Source organism: Papio anubis, chromosome 10, assembly GCF_008728515.1.
Source record: "Papio anubis isolate 15944 chromosome 10, Panubis1.0, whole genome shotgun sequence".
Taxonomy (NCBI): Eukaryota; Metazoa; Chordata; class Mammalia; order Primates; family Cercopithecidae; genus Papio; species Papio anubis.
The window spans coordinates 124,485,949-124,502,993 of NC_044985.1; the positions used below are offsets into that span (position 1 = coordinate 124,485,949).

Consider the following 17,045-nt stretch of genomic DNA (forward strand, 5'->3'; position numbering starts at 1 on the left):
GAGCAAAGAAGGAATGAAGGGATTTATTGAAAATGAAAGTACACTCCACAGTGTGGGAGCGGGCCTGAGCATAGGCACACAAAAGCCCTGTTATAGAATTTTTGGGAGTTTAAATACCCTCCAGATGATTCCATTGGTTACTTGGGGTATGCACTATGTAGATGGAGAGGGTGAAGTTACAAAGTCATTGTCCTACGCCCTATGGAGAAGATATTTCCTGTCATAACTAAGTGTGAATCGGCCTATGTTCCCTGCACCCAGACCCTATTTTCCTGCCTCCTACCTACAGCTGTGTGGTCCTGAGCTGTCACCTCTTCCCTTTGAAGCTCAGGTTCCTCATCAGTAAAATGAGGCAGAAATACCTACTGCCGAGATGTGTGATCACACAAACGCAGTGTCTCAAAATGTTGTACATGTGTTTTGGCCCTTTGAGTCCTTGAGGACTGTCCCAGGTGGAACCCTCTTCACTTTTCTTGGAGAACTGACCATGGGTTGCAGCAAAGACTAAAATGGTTCCTGTTTCAGCCCTGCCTGGGAAGATTCAGCTGGAACCTTTAGGCTAGGAAAAGGGAGTAGGACCCTACCCCCACTGTACCGGACCTGAGACAAATCCACAGAAAAGCAATCCTTTCTAACTCTGGGCAGTATATGGACAAGATACTAATTTTTAATCTCTGCATCTCCATGAGAATGCAATGACCAGCACAGTGAAGTGCCCAATTACTGCCTCCTGAACAAATGGAGATGTCAAGTTCAGAAAAGATCCTGGCTGAGGAAGACAGGGAACATTCCCTTGAAAAACAAGGGCAGTTATCCAGACAGAACAAGAGGAGTGGCAGGATGAGAGAAGGCAGACAGGGCTGATTCTATAGGGCTCCTCCTCAACACCTATGAACCTGAGAAATAAGTGGTCAGATGTATTTCAGTCCACTGGCCAGCCGTGGGGTCATGGTGGGAACCAGTCCCACCTGAAGGACTCTCATCTTCCTACAATCCTCAAATACTGAGGCATGGGGATGCTGTTCCCTCCTTGAAGTGAGGGCCCCAAGGCTCTCGTACTTTACAATACTTCAGACCAAGAGCCTGCAGTTGAGGCCGCCAGGATCACGAACCAGCTGCCCCCCAAACCCCTTCTTATCTCACCAACCCAAGCTGCTTACAGCCCCTCCAGATATCCCGGGGGGGAATGTCGTTCTTCACGGCTGATGGACCATCTCTGCACCCTGGGGTAGTGGACGGGACCACAGGGCATATGCAGTGTCTTAGTCTGTTTCACGCTGCTATACCTGAGGTTGGATAATTTATTTTTTAAAAAAAGCAAAACAGGTTTAATTGGCTCAAAATTCTGGTGGAAATTTCAAGATTGGGCTGCTGCACCTGGTGAGGGCCTCATGCTACTTCAACTCATGGCACCAAGTGGAAGAGGGCAGGGGCACACACAGAGATTATGTGGCAATATGGCGAGACAGGAAGCAAGAGACAAGCCCAGGAAGCCTGACTCTCTAACCAGCTCTCATGGGAACTCACCCCTTCACACAGGGTACTAACCTATCCATGAGGGATCCACCCCTATTACCCAAACTCCTCCTACTAGGCACCACCTCCCAACACTGCCACATTGGGGATCAAATTTCAATACTAGTTTGGGCAGGGGCAGACCATATGCAAGTCACAGCATAGGGTAATGGTGGGGGCAGGCTGACACAGGGCTGCTGCCTACCCAGCACCAGCTGTCTCTTGGCCCCTTCCAGATCCTGGGAATCTGGCTACCGGCACGGGCCCAGCCTTGGACACAGATGTGGCCACAGAAAGCTGTTAGCTCTCCAGATCTGATCGGCCTGGGAGAGTGGCACAACAAAAGGCTCCCAAAGGAAAGTCGAGATCCTCGGCCAGCCTCAGTCTGCTACCCACCCACATGTGCCCAGGACAGGGAAGATATGTTTCTTACTCCTCCAGGACCACTAGGTGAAGCAGAGACCAGGCTCTTCTTGAGTCCTCTCGGCTGTGGTGCAACCACCAGCCTAGCAAGGAATCAGTAACATCTTCTGCAAGAGTCAGCACCATAGCGGGTGCTGAATAGGCAAGGAAGCATCCCATAGGTGCTGGGCTATGTGGTCACTCCCTTTTCCAGACCAAGGCAAGGAGATAAGCATTCTGGGCCCCTAATCAGGGGCCTGGGGCCAGGTGGGATGAAAACAGCAGTGTCCTACAACCTTAACTGCTACTCACGCAGGCCCCACCTGGCCTCTCAGAGGGAGGAACCTGGGACTCCTGAACCCGATTCAGTTTCTCCTTCAACAGCAGGGACTTTTCACTCCTGACAGCAGAAAAATAGCTTCAATGTGACCATCCTTCGTAGCCCGAGGCTGGGTAAAACGGCCTGAGGAGGCAAAATCCGAAAAGCTCTATTAGGTGGCAAACTGCTGTCACTAGAAGAGTTGAGGCCCCCTTCTCCTCCCCTGCCTGGCCGCCTTCATTCCTGGGAATGGAACAGGTTCTTGCGGCAAGGGTGAATCCTCGAGCAGGTCCCAGGATCACTATCCTCACCTCCCCGCGGCACTGAGTGGCTATAGTCGTAAATGTGGGTCCACAGGGTCACTGTCCAGCAACCAGGACCAGGTGCGTGGCCATCTGGGGATCGGAAAAAGCTCAGCGGGATGCTCTGGCCGCCTGCCCTGACCCCAGTTAAGATGTAGAGCGTTCGACCTAAAATGCCTAGAGACAAAGCCCAGGCCCGGGAAGGTCCAACCAATGCGACGCCGCTCCCTCAAGCTCTTCCCTCGGAGCCGTCTCATTTCCCAAAACTCCCAAACACATCACAGAGAGAGGTGTTGGGCTAGGTGGTCACTCCCTTTTCCAGAACCACAGCAAGAAGTTGAGCCTGCTGGGCCCCTAACCAGAGCCCTGGGGCCTGGTGGGACGAAAAGCCCTATTAGGTAGCAAACAGCTGTCACTAGTGGGGTTGAGGCCCCCTTCTCCCCTGCCTGACGAGAACGGCGGCAGGCACTCGACCGGCGTTGGACAGCTCGCTACTCGCCTTCCCTTGCGCAAACCGCGATTCCTCCCAACTACCCGCGGCCACCGCCTCCGCAGCAGAGCGCCGGAAACAGAGACGCGTTTCGGAAGGGCGCTGCATGCTGGGAGCTGTAGTCTGCGACGCAACTCGGCCGAGGTGCCTCCCTGGTCCCTGAAGCTCCCAGAGCCCGCGTGTTCAGGCGGTCCTGACACCCCGGCCCGAGCCACACCTGCTGGAGGGCTAAACGCCTGCCGGCCCTCCGGGTATGAGCGGAGGCCGTGACAGCCCTGGGCTCCGCCGCCCCCGGAAGGAAAAACTACAGCGCGGGCAGCTGCCCAGCCTCGTAAGAGCAGAGCTCGGGAACCCCGCCCCCTGGGCCTCCGATGTCCGTGGCGCTTTCCGTCGCCCGAGTGCCATTGGGCCGGCCTGTCACGTGACCCGAGGCCCCGCGCCCGGTTGGCTGCCGCCTGGTTACCAATGGGAGACTAGCGGGCCGGCGTCCTGGCCTGGTCCAGCACCTGCGCCGCCCTCGGGTTTGGAGGGCTGTGCTGAGCGGGGAACGGGGGGACGGGCCGGAGGCGGCGGCGGCGGACTCGCCTTCTCTCCGGGGCTGCGACCCCGAGGCTACTGGCTGCAGATGGGAGCTCGCGGAGCCGAGGATGCGGGCGGGCCGGGGCGCGACGCCGGCGAGGGAGCTGTTCCGGGACGCCGCCTTCCCCGCCGCGGACTCCTCGCTCTTCTGCGACTTGTCTACGCCGCTGGCCCAGTTTCGCGAGGACATCACGTGGAGGCGCCCCCAGGTGGGACCTTGCGGGGTGCGGTGGGCGCCATTTCTGGTTTCCGAGAACTCCGCTCCTCTCAGGGAGCGGGGCGGGGCGGGCGGCCAGGGTAGCTCCGAACGCAGGATCCGCTGTTGTTCTCCTCAGAAGTGGCCGCCCGGCCCCCTCTTTCTTATCTCCTTCCTACCCCCGCCCAGAACGAGCAGGACGCCGCGCTACCCCAAGGACACTAGACTAGGTCGTGGCCACCACCTGCGAGAGCTCCAATCCAGAAGGAGGCTCGGAGCTCAGCGAGAGGCGTTTTAACAGAGTCCCAAACCCAGCCCACCTGTTTGCTTCCGCCTTGAAGAGCGTTTGTGTCTGCTCCTCCCGGCAGAGAGGGCCGCTCTTGCCCCTCTGAAGCGGCTGGGTCGAGCCCACAAAGCAAAGCGTGATAGAATTTCAGTTTTGGATTTTGTGCACCTGCCTTTCCAGTTGTAAACACTTAAAAATGGCAGCTGCAAGGGATGTCCTGGCCGAGTGCCGTGTTCATATTTTTAGAAGTGGTTTATCTGCTGAATAAGACTGCCCAGCGAGCAACCTTGCCCTAAGAGGATACAGTCTTAGCGGAGACAACTAATGGCCACCAGTCTTCGAACAGAGCTGGAACTTCTGAGATCTGGTGACTGAGATGGTTTTGACAGGCCCCCTGGTTTCCTTGGACAACACTGAAGGGCCTGAGAGGAGGCAAGAGTCAGAGCATGTAGAGCCTTGTCGTTGTAATTTGGGTTTTATTTTGTTAAAAGATTGATTTTAGGTGCAGCTGGAGGCCACTAGAGGGTTTTAGTAGAGGAGCGATTCTTTTGGATGTGTGTTTTTACGAACTCACTCTTGCTGCTGGGTGGGAAGTGGATTGTCGGGGCAAGAATGCAAGGGACCATTGCAGTGGTCCTGGAGAAAGATGAAGGGGCTCAGATTAGCCTGACGACCGTTAGGTTGTGGATTTGGAGTAGATTGGTTTGAGACGTACTTTGCAGTGGAAATTGAAAGGCCTCAGTGACTGATTGAAATAGAGGGTGAGGATAGTGGAGGAATCGGCATGTCTTCTAGGTTTCTGGCCTGAGCCAGTGGGTGGATGGTGGTCCTGGGACAGAGCCTGGGGGGGACCTAGAGTTGGACTTTGCTCTCACGTGTTCAGGTGGAGCTGTCCTGGAGGCAGGTGGATACAGAGCAGGGAGATCTGCCCTAGAGATATTCATCTGGGAGGCGGACCATATTAGATGGTTTATGGTCCATAGCCTGGGAGAGTGTCTCGGGGGAGTATCAGTAAAGAAGAAGGAGACCTTGGGACTGAGCCTTGAGGAACCCTAACATTTCTTGGGGTCAGGCAGGTGCCCTGACAAACAGACTTGAGAAGCAGCAGGCAGTGAGGTAGAGGGTACCCGGGGGCATGCGGCCTCACGGAAGCTGAGTGGGGACTGCCTCACGGGTAGCAGATGGCGTTCTGCTGTTCTGAATACTGCTGAGTAGTTGGGAAAGAGAGTTGGGACCAAGAGAAGCCCAATGGGTTTGATAACATAGAGGTGACAGCGACATTGATCGAGGCAGTTTAGGGACCATGATTGTCTCAGAAGCTAGAGGAGCCTGCGTGGAGAGTGAATGGGAAGCGAGCAGTGGGCATGGCAACTCTTTCAAGAAGGTTGTAATGAAGAGAAGCCTGAAAGAGAATATGAAGGAGGGATAATGTCTTAAACAACATGGGGGTGGGATTCTGCCTGGGGAGCTGGAAGGGAAGGAGTTGTGAGAGGAGCCCAGGCTCTGAGGGCAGGAGAGAGGGTCAGGTTCAGAAGCAGGAGGCAAGGTCGAAGCTCAGAGGGGTGGGCAAGGGCAGTGTGGATGTTTTGAGTAGATGAAGAGAAAGGGGAAGGTATATGATAGTTAGGAGACATGGTAAATGGAGCCTGCTAGAGAAACAGTAAGATTTCCAGCAGGATGGAGGATGCATTTGAGATTTACCAGCATGAGTGAAAAGTGAAACTTTTCTAAACCAACATTTAGCTGTTTTGAGAAGGAGCTTGGTAGAGTTTGGGATTTTTCCAATAAGGAAGGAAGACAGACAGGCACCCCAGAATTAAGCTGGACAGGGGGATTTGAAGCCAGGAGCTGAAGGACACCCACTGCAGGAAACCACCTTCCTGTCCGCTTTTGGGTAACACTGATGATCGGAAAAGCTCCACCCCAACCCCTGTCATCTAGAGCCTTGGGTTCTTAGTTTGAAGGACTCCCCAGCAGGCATGATCTAACTCTGGACAACTTTCTGTATTTCAGGAGATTTGTGCCATGCCCCGGTTGTTTCCAGATGACCCGCAGGAAGGGCAGGTGAAGCAGGGGCTGCTGGGGGATTGCTGGTTCCTGTGTGCCTGTGCCGCCCTGCAGAAGAGCAGGCACCTCCTGGACCAGGTGTGGGGCCCCTTCTTCCTTGTGTTTGTCCTGGAGCCGGTTTCTCTTTGTGTTTCTCCTGCCTGCTGAGTACCAGGAGCCCTTGTGAAAGCTGAGCCGTGCCGCAGGCGGATCTCTCGCTGTGTTGGGGGAAAGCAGGAACATTCCAAGGCAGAGACTGAGGACTGCACTCTGTCCCTCTGCTGCAGGAGGGGGTGCCTTGGCCTTGCCAGAGGGCTCCGTTAGGGAGGTTCACCCTGCTGTGTGCTCTCATGAGCCTTGGGCTCTCCATGGAGTCAGATCACCACATTTAGAAGAAAGAGACAAATGTGCCAGCTCACAGGAGGACGGGGCTGGTTGGGGGACTCTGCCCCAGATCTCTCCTCAGCTAACTGACTGGTTTTCGTACAGGTTTTGAATATAAGTTTGCAAAAGGTTATTAAACCTGTTTCTGTGGGTAGACAGATACTCTGGGCAGAGAAGGCCTTCTCAGGTTTTCCTTCCCTGGAAGTGTTCATAGTTTTATGCTTGGCTTGTTGCTAAGCGTTGCCGATTAATGCAGCGGCATTGACAGTGTGACCTCATTCAGAGTTTCCCTCATGTCCCAAGCCCCATGGTAAGCATGTCACAGTCACTGGCTTTCAGTCTCACAGCCTTGCCAGCTTTGGCCTTTTTTGTTTTTAAATGAGAGTGCTAAAACCACTGCCGTTGTGTTTCTGGCCATTAAGTGGCAGAGCCAGGACCGCACCAGGCGCCTAGTGCCCAGCCTGCACTCCCCCTGATGCTGGGGGTCAGAATGCTTACTCCTGAAGGAGCCCTGCGGTGGACACAGTGGGAGCATCCAGCTGGCCCAGTGTTGGGGCGCCAGGCTCCCAGCAGCAGGGGGGGCTGCCGTTCCTGTGGTGATATGTTGCTTGCAGTCAGCTCAGTCAAGAACTGGGTCACTCATACCTTGAAAGTCATATTTGTTTTGGCTTCAGGTCAGATGCTTTTAGTGAGGGCAGCAGAGCATGGCCTGGGATATGTGCCTCCCTCGTTGTAGTCCTCAAGTTTTGCAATGAGAGGTGTGTTAATTTCATGTGTGGTGACCGAGCCCTGTGAAAGAGCCGACATCCAGGTGTGTGTAGAGTTCTCTGCAGACAGTGGTGCCTGTGGAGCACTCAGCTGTGGCCACACCGCAGCCAGGACACTGGAGCAGCGCCGGGTGGTGCTTATGTTACGCTCGTCTTTTGCTTCTCCCTGTGCATGGCAGGTCATTCCTCCAGGACAGCCAAGCTGGGCCGACCAGGAGTACCAGGGCTCCTTCACCTGTCGCATTTGGCAGTTTGGACGCTGGGTGGAGGTGACCACAGATGACCGCCTGCCATGTCTTGCAGGGAGACTCTGTTTCTCCCGCTGCCAGAGGGAGGATGTGTTCTGGCTCCCCTTACTGGAAAAGGTCTACGCCAAGTGCGTGTGCTGGGGGCTGAGGGCCTGGCCTGGGGCAAGTCGGGGAGCTGCTACTACCATGGGCTGTCCTGGGAGGGTCTCTGCTCACTCTGGGCTGCAGGGCCCCCTTCCGTTCTGAGGGTCTGGCAGCTCGTTCTGTGGGTCAGGCTGACTGGCCAGGTGCAGAGATTCTTCTTTTGGGCCTGTGGTTTGCCCACTCCCATCTTTCCCTTCCCTTGTTCCAAAGCCCAGCGTGGAGTCATCCTCCACAGAGAGCATGTGCACCGCCCTCCTTGGTTTCTCGGCCCCAGCAAGAAAGATGCTTCTTTATATTTGTTGTGGAATGGTTGGGATAGGCAGCCTCACTGTGTAGTCATTGGGAAGGAATGAGGCTACCCTGGCATACCAACACTTGTGTATCATGGTGCTGGCTCAGGGGACCAGGACCCTCACCATGAGTCGTAATTGAATAGCCTTCCCTCTTAGAATGCATTTATCATCTTGCCAAAGGCAACTGGACCAACAGGCAGGCAGGGAAGCTGGCAAACATGGGAAGGCTGGCCAGTGACATCAGTGCCCAGTGAGCCCTTCCATCCCAAGGGCTCGTTTAGGAAAAGCAGGGTTGGAGCTTGAGAGCCAAGGGATGTGGGCATCCATAGCTTCCACCCCTCCTGCCCTGCCCCTGTGCCCACACCGGAGGCCAGAGAGTTTCTATATGTGGGCAGAGGACTACAGGGCGCTCATGCTTGCTACAAAGTAAGACGTTTGAAGGTGAGGCTAAGCCTTGACTTGATAAGGATGAGGACGAAGGCAGAGGGGCCTAAAGAGGTGGGATTGAGGCAGCAGTTGGACGACTTGGGGTGCTACAGACCATGGGAATCGGAGAGGAGGGCATGCTCAATGCCAGGGGCTCACTCCCGTGGTGATTGTGTCCCTTAGGGTCCATGGGTCCTACGAGCACTTGTGGGCAGGGCAGGTGGCGGATGCCCTGGTGGACCTGACTGGTGGCCTGGCAGAAAGATGGAGCCTGAAGGGCGTAGCGGGAAGCGGAGGCCAGCAGGACAGGCCGGGCCGCTGGGAGCACAGGACTTGTCGGCAGCTGCTTCGCCTGAAGGACCAGAGTCTCATCAGCTGCTCCGTGCTCAGCCCCAGAGCAGGTGAGGCATGTGGCCAGCACGGGAGGGCTGCAGCCAGCGTGCTCCTCACTGCCAGGCCTCAGGCACGCTGTAGCTTTTTATGTGACTGGTTACACAGCCCTGTCAGGATTAAGTGGGAAGAAGTAAGCTTGTTCAGAAGGGTGGTGTCCTCGCTTTGTGACCTTCTCCTACTGTCCTCTTCCAGAGGGACGTGGCCCTTCTCTCCCCTGACCAGTACTTTCCGCTAGTGCAAGGCAGGAAGAGGTAGCACCGAGTCAAAGCCCACCGTCTGTGCCATCCTTGGCCCAGCTGGCAACCTGGCAAAATCAAAACCTGTTTTTTATTTTAGTGATAGATACGTTCATTAAAAACAATTTGTTTCCAAAAAAAGAAGAGGGCCAGGTGTGGTTGCTTACATCTGTAATCTCAAAACTTTGGGAGGCTGAGGTGGGAGTATCGCTGGAACCCAGGAGTTCGAGACCCGCCTGGGCAACATAGCAAGATCTCATCTCTACAAAAAATGAAGAAAAACAATCACTCAGATAGAACCACTTGTGACTTTTGAGTGCCCTCTCAGTTTTCCGTGAGCACGTGTGGTTTACACGTTCCATTCCACACCACTTCTCACACTGCCACGCACACTGTCAAATGTTTGCCTCATGAGCGTGTTTGCCATAGTCTCTTAATCATTCCCCTGATGTTGGATATTAAGATCTTTCTGGGCCGGGCGCGGTGGCTCAAGCCTGTAATCCCAGCACTTTGAGAGGCCAAAACGGGCAGATCACGAGGTCAGGAGACTGAGACCATCCTGGCTAACACGGTGAAACCCCGTCTCTACTAAAAAATACAAAAAACTAGCCGGGCGAGGTGGCGGGCGCCTGTAGTCCCAGCTACTCGGGAGGCTGAGGCAGGAGAATGGCGTAAACCCGGGAGGCGGAGCTTGCAGTGAGCTGAGATCCGGCCACTGTACTCCAGCCTGGGTGACAGAGCGAGACTCCATCTCAAAAAAAAAAAAAAAAAAAAAAAGATCTTTCTGGTTTTATATAATTCTAAATAACATCAATGAACATCTTTATAATTTTTTTCATACTTAGGATTATTTTTAAAATATTGGTTAAATAATATGAGTATCACAATAAACTGCAACAGATTGTCATAGGCCTTGGTCTGGTCCCCCATAAGCAGACCCTGAGATGGGGTTCAGGAGCACGTTGAGAGGTTCAGAGAACCTGGAGGGCGTGCACTCCCCACCAGCCCCGCGGGGTTGCCAGGAAGGACGCTGGCCTCAGAGCCTCCCACCTGGGAGCGAGGGCCCTGGTCTTGTGGGCATCAGCTCAGGGAGCTGTTGGTTTTGGGCTGCTCTAGGGTGGGATAGGGCTAAGTCCTAGCACTTCAGACTTTAGAGAAAGCCCCCAGGCAGAGAGAGATGGCAGCTGGCACTGACTAGAGGTGCATTGGAGCCTGCTGAGGTGGCAAGGGGCTGCAGCATGGGTGAGACTGAAGTCCTTCCAGGAGACCCTTCTCTCTAGACCATTGCCCTGCCACAGATGCGGTGCCCCTCTCTGTTTGGCTCTTTCTTTTCTATGCCCGTCTGTCTCAAGGTCTCTGGCCAGGTGGAGCTGTTGCCCCCCTGGGCCTCCCTGCCTCCAGTGGGCTTCTAGCCAAGGCACTATGTGAATGTCCCACCTCCAGCAGGCTTTGCCAAGAGAAACACTCTAGGTTCTTGGCAGTTGCAGATGCATCTGTGCGTTATGTTTGAGAACTGGTGCTGTGCCAGGCGTCGTGCACTGATGGGTACGGGCGATGACTGAGGCCTAGAGAAGGGGATGACTTACCCAGCACCGGACCCGAATGGCAGCCAAGTCAGGTCCCGTGTGCTTGCTCCTGGAGATGCTCCTGAGCTGACGGGCCACAGCTGCTAAGAAAGGAGCTCCCGTGGTCCATGGGGATCTGGGGTCTCCCATGTAGCCGTAGTTGGGTGGGCTGGAGCATCTCCAGAGGAGACAGAGGCCCGTGTGTCCTTGGGACTCCATGGTGCCCTTTGTGCCCGTGCCCGAGCCATTCCTCACGCAGGTGCTCGGGAGCTGGGGGAGTTCCATGCCTTCATTGTCTCGGACCTGCGGGAGCTGCAGGATCAGGCGGGCCAGAGCATCCTGCTGCTGCGGATCCAGAACCCCTGGGGCCGGCGGTGCTGGCAGGGGCTCTGGAGAGAGGGGTGAGTGCTGGGGCCTGGCCCATGCTGCTGTCGGGAGGGGGGCCCAGTACCAATCTGGCCTGTGTCCTGGTCACCTTCAGCTGTCAGGACCATACTTGGCTATCTCCACCAAGGCCCCTGAGCCCCTGCTCTTGTGACACCATGCTTGTCTTGGCTCCAGACAATCCTTTTGAGGCCTGGGACCAAGGTGGCCCTTGGACCTGGGGTTTCAATAGGGCAGACATCATCACGGGCTCAGGCAGCAGTCCTGGGAAGACACGTCCAGAGACGTGAAGCTCCTCTGGGAAAAGAGGCTCCCGTGGGTGGCCGCTGCCCGGAAGGCCCTGTGCTGCAGAGCTGCTTCCGGTGTGGGAGGGGCCACAGAGCTGGGGCGCGGGGGCGCTGGCAGGAACTCAGGGCTCTCTGGGTCCCCTCCAGGTTTCCCCCCAGTCTGCCGGCCAGCTGACGCCACCAGTTCTCAGGAGGGGCTTCTGCTGAGATGAGGTTTCTTCCAGGGGTGAAGGGTGGAGCCAGGTAGATGCAGCGGTAACGTCTGAGCTCCTGTCCCAGCTCCAGGAAGGGGAGTTCTGGGTGGAGGAGGAAGAGTTCCTCAGGGAGTTCGACGAGGTCACCATTGGCTACCCAGTCACGGAGGCCGGCCACCTGCAGAGCCTCTACACAGGTAGGGCCCCGAGAGGCCGTGCTGGGCATGTGCTCTGCCTGCCCAAGTGAGGAGGCTGGGCAGGTGCCCAGGTTCCCCCTGCCCATTCCTGGTTTGCTGCTTTCAAGTGTGGAGAGATGATTCTGTCCCAGGAGCCGGGAGGAGAGTGGGCTCGTGGGAGGGGCTGGCTTTGTCTGTGGCCGTAGCTGCTGCTTAGACGCTGCCAGGGTTCATGAGGCCACCACGGCAGGAGGCCAGTGAGGAGCCATGTCCCACAGCTGATGCATGGTGTTTTCTCACTAGAGAAGCTGCTCTGCCACACTCGGGCGCTGCCTGGGGCCTGGGTCAAGGGGCAGTCAGCAGGAGGCTGCCGGAACAACAGCGGCTTTCCCAGCAACCCCAAATTCTGGCTGCGGGTCTCAGAACCGAGTGAGGTGTACATTGCCGTCCTGCAGAGATCAAGGCTGCGTGCAGTGGACTGGGCAGGCCGGGCCCGGGCACTGGTGGGTGACAGTCATACTTCGTGGAGCCCAGCGAGCATCCCGGGCAAGCACTACCAGGCTGTGGGCCTGCACCTCTGGAAGGTAACTCAGCCCCGCCTGGCTCACGCTCGGTTGGGCAGGTGGTGTGGAGGCCAATGGAGGTCTTAGTCCTAGGACTGGCTCTGCCGGGACACATGTGACTCTGCCACTGGCCCCAACAGTCTCCCCCATCCTTGTATTGTTGCACGGGGTTGACATCTGCTGGTGCTCCCAGACGTGGCTCTGACCTGAGACTGCAGGTCTAGGCGTCTTTCTGCCTTGCCGTGTGCCTCATTGGCCAAAGGAAAGCAACAGAGTCTGCAGCCAGGGCGGGACCCGCAGGAGGGGCTTGGGCCTGGGGACTCCTGGCAGCGCTGTGCCTTTCTGAGGCAAGGAGGTAGAGCCAATGGCTGAGGACCTGTCAGGACCAGTCTCAGCTCTGCAGCTTGCTGTGTGACCTGGCACACATCCTCTCCCTGCCTCCCTGTCTCCCCCCCTGCAAGACAGGGTCCTGACATGGATCTCATGGGATTGCTCTGAGGCCCAGGCAGTCCCAGGCCCAACCACTGGTTCACAAAATATGCTGTTTCCTGGAAGAACAGATGGGGGCGCCTGGAAGCAAAGGGCCTGAGTGTGGGTCGAGAATATGCCAGCTACTTGCTTAGGGGCTGGATTGTCATCTTGTGTGTCTTGACAGGGTGTGACACTTGGCACTACACTGTTCCCTGTTCCTTCATGGATGTGGCCCACATGGTGTTCCTTTCCTCTTGCAAAAGAAGTTGCTGGAAGGCCCACTGTCCAGCAGCCCCAGGTTGCCTGGGTCACGGTGCCTCTGTGGGCCCAGCTACAAGGGAGGACTTGCAGGCTTGTGTCTGGGACAGATACTGGCCCCAGGGCCAAGTGAAGCCCGGGATTGGTGGGCATCTCTAGCTGGCCCCTGAGAGAGGGTGGAGGGTGCTGACAGGCCTTGTGCTTTCGTCTGTTAACTCCGGAGGCCGTTGTGCTTGGAGCAGGGAGGCCAAGGCCAGGGCACCTGACGCCGGCTTCTCCTCTGCACTGAGCCTCCTGCCTGTGCTCACAGGTGGAGAAGCGGCGGGTCAATCTGCCCAGGGTCCTTTCCACGCCCCCCGTGGCTGGCACTGCGTGCCACGCATACGACCGGGAGGTCCACCTGCGTTGCGAGCTCTCACCGGGCTACTACCTGGCTGTCCCCAGCACCTTCCTGAAGGACGCACCAGGGGAGTTCCTGCTCCGAGTCTTCTCTACCGGGCGAGTCTCCCTTAGGTGAGAGGAACCGTGCAGTGCTGCTGGCTCTCCGAGCCACAGCCTCTGGAGGACCACAGGCCCTTCCGAGGCAGGATTTGGGCACTTCCCCTCTGTGGTTGGCAGGTATCCATGTGGGGACTGAGGCTGCCGGGAACCTGCTGCCAGCGCCCTCCCATGTTTGTCTTCTTGGCAGCGCCATCAGGGCAGTGGCCAAGAACGCCAGCCCCGGAGCAGCCCTGCCTGCGGGGGAGTGGGGGACCGTGCAGCTGCGGGGCTCCTGGAGAGCCGGCCAGACGGCGGGGGGCAGCAGGAACTTTGCCTCGTACCCCACCAACCCCTGCTTCCCCTTCTCGGTCCCCGAGGGCCCTGGCCCCCGCTGCGTCCGCATCACTCTGCATCAGCACTGCCGGCCCAGTGACACCGAGTTCCACCCCATCGGCTTCCATATCTTCCAGGCAAGCTCCTTGCCCCAGGGAGGGAGGGAGAGTAGAAGGGGCTCACAGAGAATTTGCATCTTGGCCTCCACTGTCTCAACAGAGGGCTCTGGGCTCAGTCACTTGGGCACACAGGCCCGGCTCCCCCTGCCCTTTGAGGCGCTTCCTGGAACCCGCACGGGCCCTCTCCTGTCTCCATCCTCACAGAGGCGAGGCTGAAGATGGCCTCTGGAAGGGCCGGGGGCCTGGGAGGTGGGCAGGGCTGACCCAGGCAGGGCAGGTTTCTGGAGGGGGTGGTGAGTGGGGAGGAGGGGAGAAGTTTGGAGGGGACAGGAGGCCGAGGTTGAGACTGGCGGAGGTGGGTCGAGCACTGGCTTAGGGACGCAGGAGGCCGATGGACTCAGGAGTGAGAGGAGGGGAGGCCCAGGCTGGCTGGCCATAGCAGCCTCTCGGGTGTGAGGAAGTCCACAGTCACTGGGCTCAACCTGTGGCCCCTTGTCTACTTACCCTGACTCAGAACAATTGTGTCCCGAGGTTCATTCTCTGCAGACATGTGTCCCCTGGAATGCAGGGGCCCTGATGAGGAAGGCACTGCGACCCTCGGTTCAGTGTGCTGCCTGGGGACCGTCGGAGCCTCGCTGTTTGCCCTGGGCTGCCGGCTCAGGTCCCCTAGAGCTCTGAGGAAAACACATGCCAGGGCCAGTGGGAGCCCTTGGGGCGGGCTGGGCAGCCACAGGTGTTAAAGCCCCTGATGATGCGATGGGCCTCCAGGCCGGGGCCCCACTGCCGGCACCTTCTGGCAAGGGCTGCCAGGCCTTGGTGAGGAGGCGAGTCCAGTGTCCAGGCCTGACAGCCCCTCCTTGGAGAAGGGGCTGTGTGTAACTCAAGAGGGCATCCAAGCAGATGGCCCTGGGCTGCATCCCCTACCCCAAGGCTGGCTCCCTCAGTCTGAGCCCACGCTTCCCCCAGGTCCCAGAGGGTGGCAGGAGCCAGGACGCGCCCCCACTGCTGCTGCAGGAGCCGCTGCTGAGCTGCGTGCCGCATCGCTATGCCCAGGAGGTGAGCCGGCTCTGCCTCCTGCCTCCAGGCACCTACAGGGTCGTGCCCTCCACCTACCTGCCAGACACAGAGGGGGCCTTCACTGTGACCATCGCAACCAGGATTGACAGGTGGGGCTCTGGGACTTGGGGGTGGCCAGCTGGAGGCTGAGGTCCTGGAGTCTTAGTGCACACCCGTCCCCCCACGTCTCTCCTGCCCACCCCTCACCCTCATGCTTCTACCTATCCTGGCGGACCAGGGCTGTCCTGCCTGCCTGGGGACCCTTCCTTGCTGGTGTGAGCCTGGGAGGAGAGTCTGGTGGGCGGTGGGCCAGGAGCATGCAGCCCCTCGTGTGACAAGGTCTGGGAGCGGTAACCTGGCGTCTCTCCACAGGCCATCCATTCACAGCCAGGAGATGCTGGGCCAGTTCCTTCAGGAGGTGTGTATGCAGCTCCGCCAGCTCGGCTCACCTGCCTGGGGCTGCCTGGTGGCCTAGGGTCTACCTGCAACCTCAGGCAGGTGGCTTCTGCCTGGGACGCGAGGTGCCCTTGACTCTTCCTGTGAGAGCCCCAGGCGGTGCTTTGAAGGAAAGGGGAAGCTGAGGCTGCGTCCCATTCCCTGGCTGCACTCGGGGTGGGATGTGAGAAGGGGCGAGTGCCACCACTACCTGGGCCCCCCATCTGTCCTTGCAGGTCTCCGTCATGGCAGTGATGAAAACCTAACAGGGTGGCTCCCTATGCCAGCTCAGGTGACTGGAACTCAAGGGCCTGACAGGTTCCCAGCAACTGGGCCAGCCAGCCTTGCACTGTGAGGGCTGGTCCTGAGTCTTGGCCTGCCTCCCAGCCCTGCCAGGGGGCTGCTGCCTAAGGGTCCACGGGAAGCCTCCATCATGAGAGACTCAGCCCTGGGCGCAAGCAGGTGCTGCAGAGGAAGGGCGGGAAGCTTGGCGGCTTCTGTCGCGCCTCTGAGACAGCAGAGACCCCAGGATCCCAGAGCTTCCCAGGATCCCTCCCAGATCCTCCTCTGCTGACTCCACACGGAAGCCTCACACCCACAGGGTAGGGCAGCAGATCTTCTTTATACCTATTTATTGTTTGCATCACTTTTAGGATGTAACTTTATAAATAAACATGAACGCTGAGGATTTGCAGATCCGTCTTGCTCCAAGTAGCTCCAGGCTGTGCCCGCTCTTGCTGAGCAGGCTGTGGGGAGGGCTGGGGGCCTGCCGAGGTGGTGAGGATGAAGATGGCCTTTGGAGGGGCTGGGGGCCTGGCGAGGTGGGCAGAGCCAACCCAGGCAGGGCAGGTTGCAGGATGAGATGGTAAGTGGGGAGGAGGGGAGAAGTTTGGAGAGGCGGGCACAAGGCATGCCCCAGGCCAGGGCGCTGAGGGCTGAGGTTGAGGCTGGCCAGGGCAGGTCAAGCCTTGGCCTTAGGGGACTGATAGACTGGGGAGTGAGGGGTGGGGAGGGCCAGCGAAGGCACTGCTAAGGCTGTGGTGAAGAAGGACGTCTCAGAAATGGGTGTTAGAATGGGAGCTGCTGCAGAGGGAGGCACCCCAGGTTCGTGTGGACAGGGAGCCTTGGATCTGGACGGCTCCTCTGCCTTCAGCCGGAGTTCACCTGCGCAGTGTCCTAGGATTACTCATTTCTCCAGGCCTCTCTCCTTCATCCCTCACACCAAATGCTGCAATGATAGCTATAGTGTCACTGAACGGTGCAGAAGTCAGTTCCAGACATGGCTGGGGAGGGCTGTCACTAAGCCCTTTTGTTTTAGAGGCAGGGTGTTGCTCTGTTGCTCAGGCTGGAGTGCAGTGGTGTGATCATAGCTCACTGCAGCCTCAACCTCCTGGGCTCAGCAATCCTCCCTCTTCAGCCTCCCAGCTGGCTAGGAAAGCAGGTGCGCTGCCAAGCCTGGTTAGCTTTTGAATTCTTGAATACTTAGGGGTCTTGATATGTGGCTGCCTAGGCTGGCCTGAGCAATCCTCCTGCCTTGGCCTCCCAAAGCACTAAGATTGCAGCAATGAGCCACCAGCCCCACCACTGATCCCTTTTAAATTCCATTCGCTTCCTGAGTCCCTTTGTGCCTGGGGAGACCCCGTATATTGGTCCTTTTTCACATTGCTATAAACAACTCTCTGAGACTGGTAATTTACA

At 57.6% G+C, this 17,045-nt stretch overlaps 1 protein-coding gene and 1 long non-coding RNA gene across 5 annotated transcripts; one reads left to right on the forward strand and one right to left on the reverse strand.

Annotated features, from left to right (window-relative positions):
• LOC116269222 lies at positions 1 to 2,663 on the reverse strand. Its single transcript, XR_004176682.1, has 2 exons — positions 2,548 to 2,663; positions 1 to 2,380 (listed from the first exon to the last, which is right to left on the reverse strand). It is a non-coding gene; the product is annotated as an uncharacterized LOC116269222 (long non-coding RNA).
• CAPN10 (calpain 10) lies at positions 2,274 to 16,041 on the forward strand. 4 transcript variants are annotated; one of them, XM_009183499.3, is made up of 13 exons: positions 2,274 to 3,816; positions 6,103 to 6,234; positions 7,466 to 7,662; positions 8,581 to 8,798; positions 10,851 to 10,992; positions 11,487 to 11,653; positions 11,936 to 12,216; positions 12,851 to 12,964; positions 13,235 to 13,437; positions 13,613 to 13,874; positions 14,823 to 15,022; positions 15,285 to 15,330; positions 15,584 to 16,041. In XM_009183499.3, exons 1-13 carry the CDS (start codon positions 3,676 to 3,678, stop codon positions 15,611 to 15,613), a joined length of 2,133 nt encoding a protein of 710 aa, XP_009181763.1. In that variant the 5' UTR covers positions 2,274 to 3,675; the 3' UTR covers positions 15,614 to 16,041. The 4 variants fall into 4 exon arrangements, 2 of the variants coding, with proteins under 2 accessions (XP_009181763.1, XP_003908220.1); XR_002516374.2 differs by lacking the exon at positions 13,613 to 13,874; XM_003908171.4 differs by lacking the exon at positions 12,851 to 12,964.
• Positions 16,042 to 17,045: the final 1,004 nt, after the last annotated feature.

What these genes read in the sequence shown, in the direction of transcription:
- CAPN10 (XM_009183499.3), top strand. Translation starts at nt 3,676, where the DNA reads ATGCGGGCGGGCCGGGGCGCGACGCCGGCGAGGGAGCTGTTCCGGGAC. An exon ending in GCAGGCACCTCCTGGACCAG is followed by an intron (nt 6,235 to 7,465) that starts GTGTGGGGCCCC and finishes TGTGCATGGCAG; the next exon opens with GTCATTCCTCCAGGACAGCC. An exon ending in CGTGCTCAGCCCCAGAGCAG is followed by an intron (nt 8,799 to 10,850) that starts GTGAGGCATGTG and finishes TTCCTCACGCAG; the next exon opens with GTGCTCGGGAGCTGGGGGAG.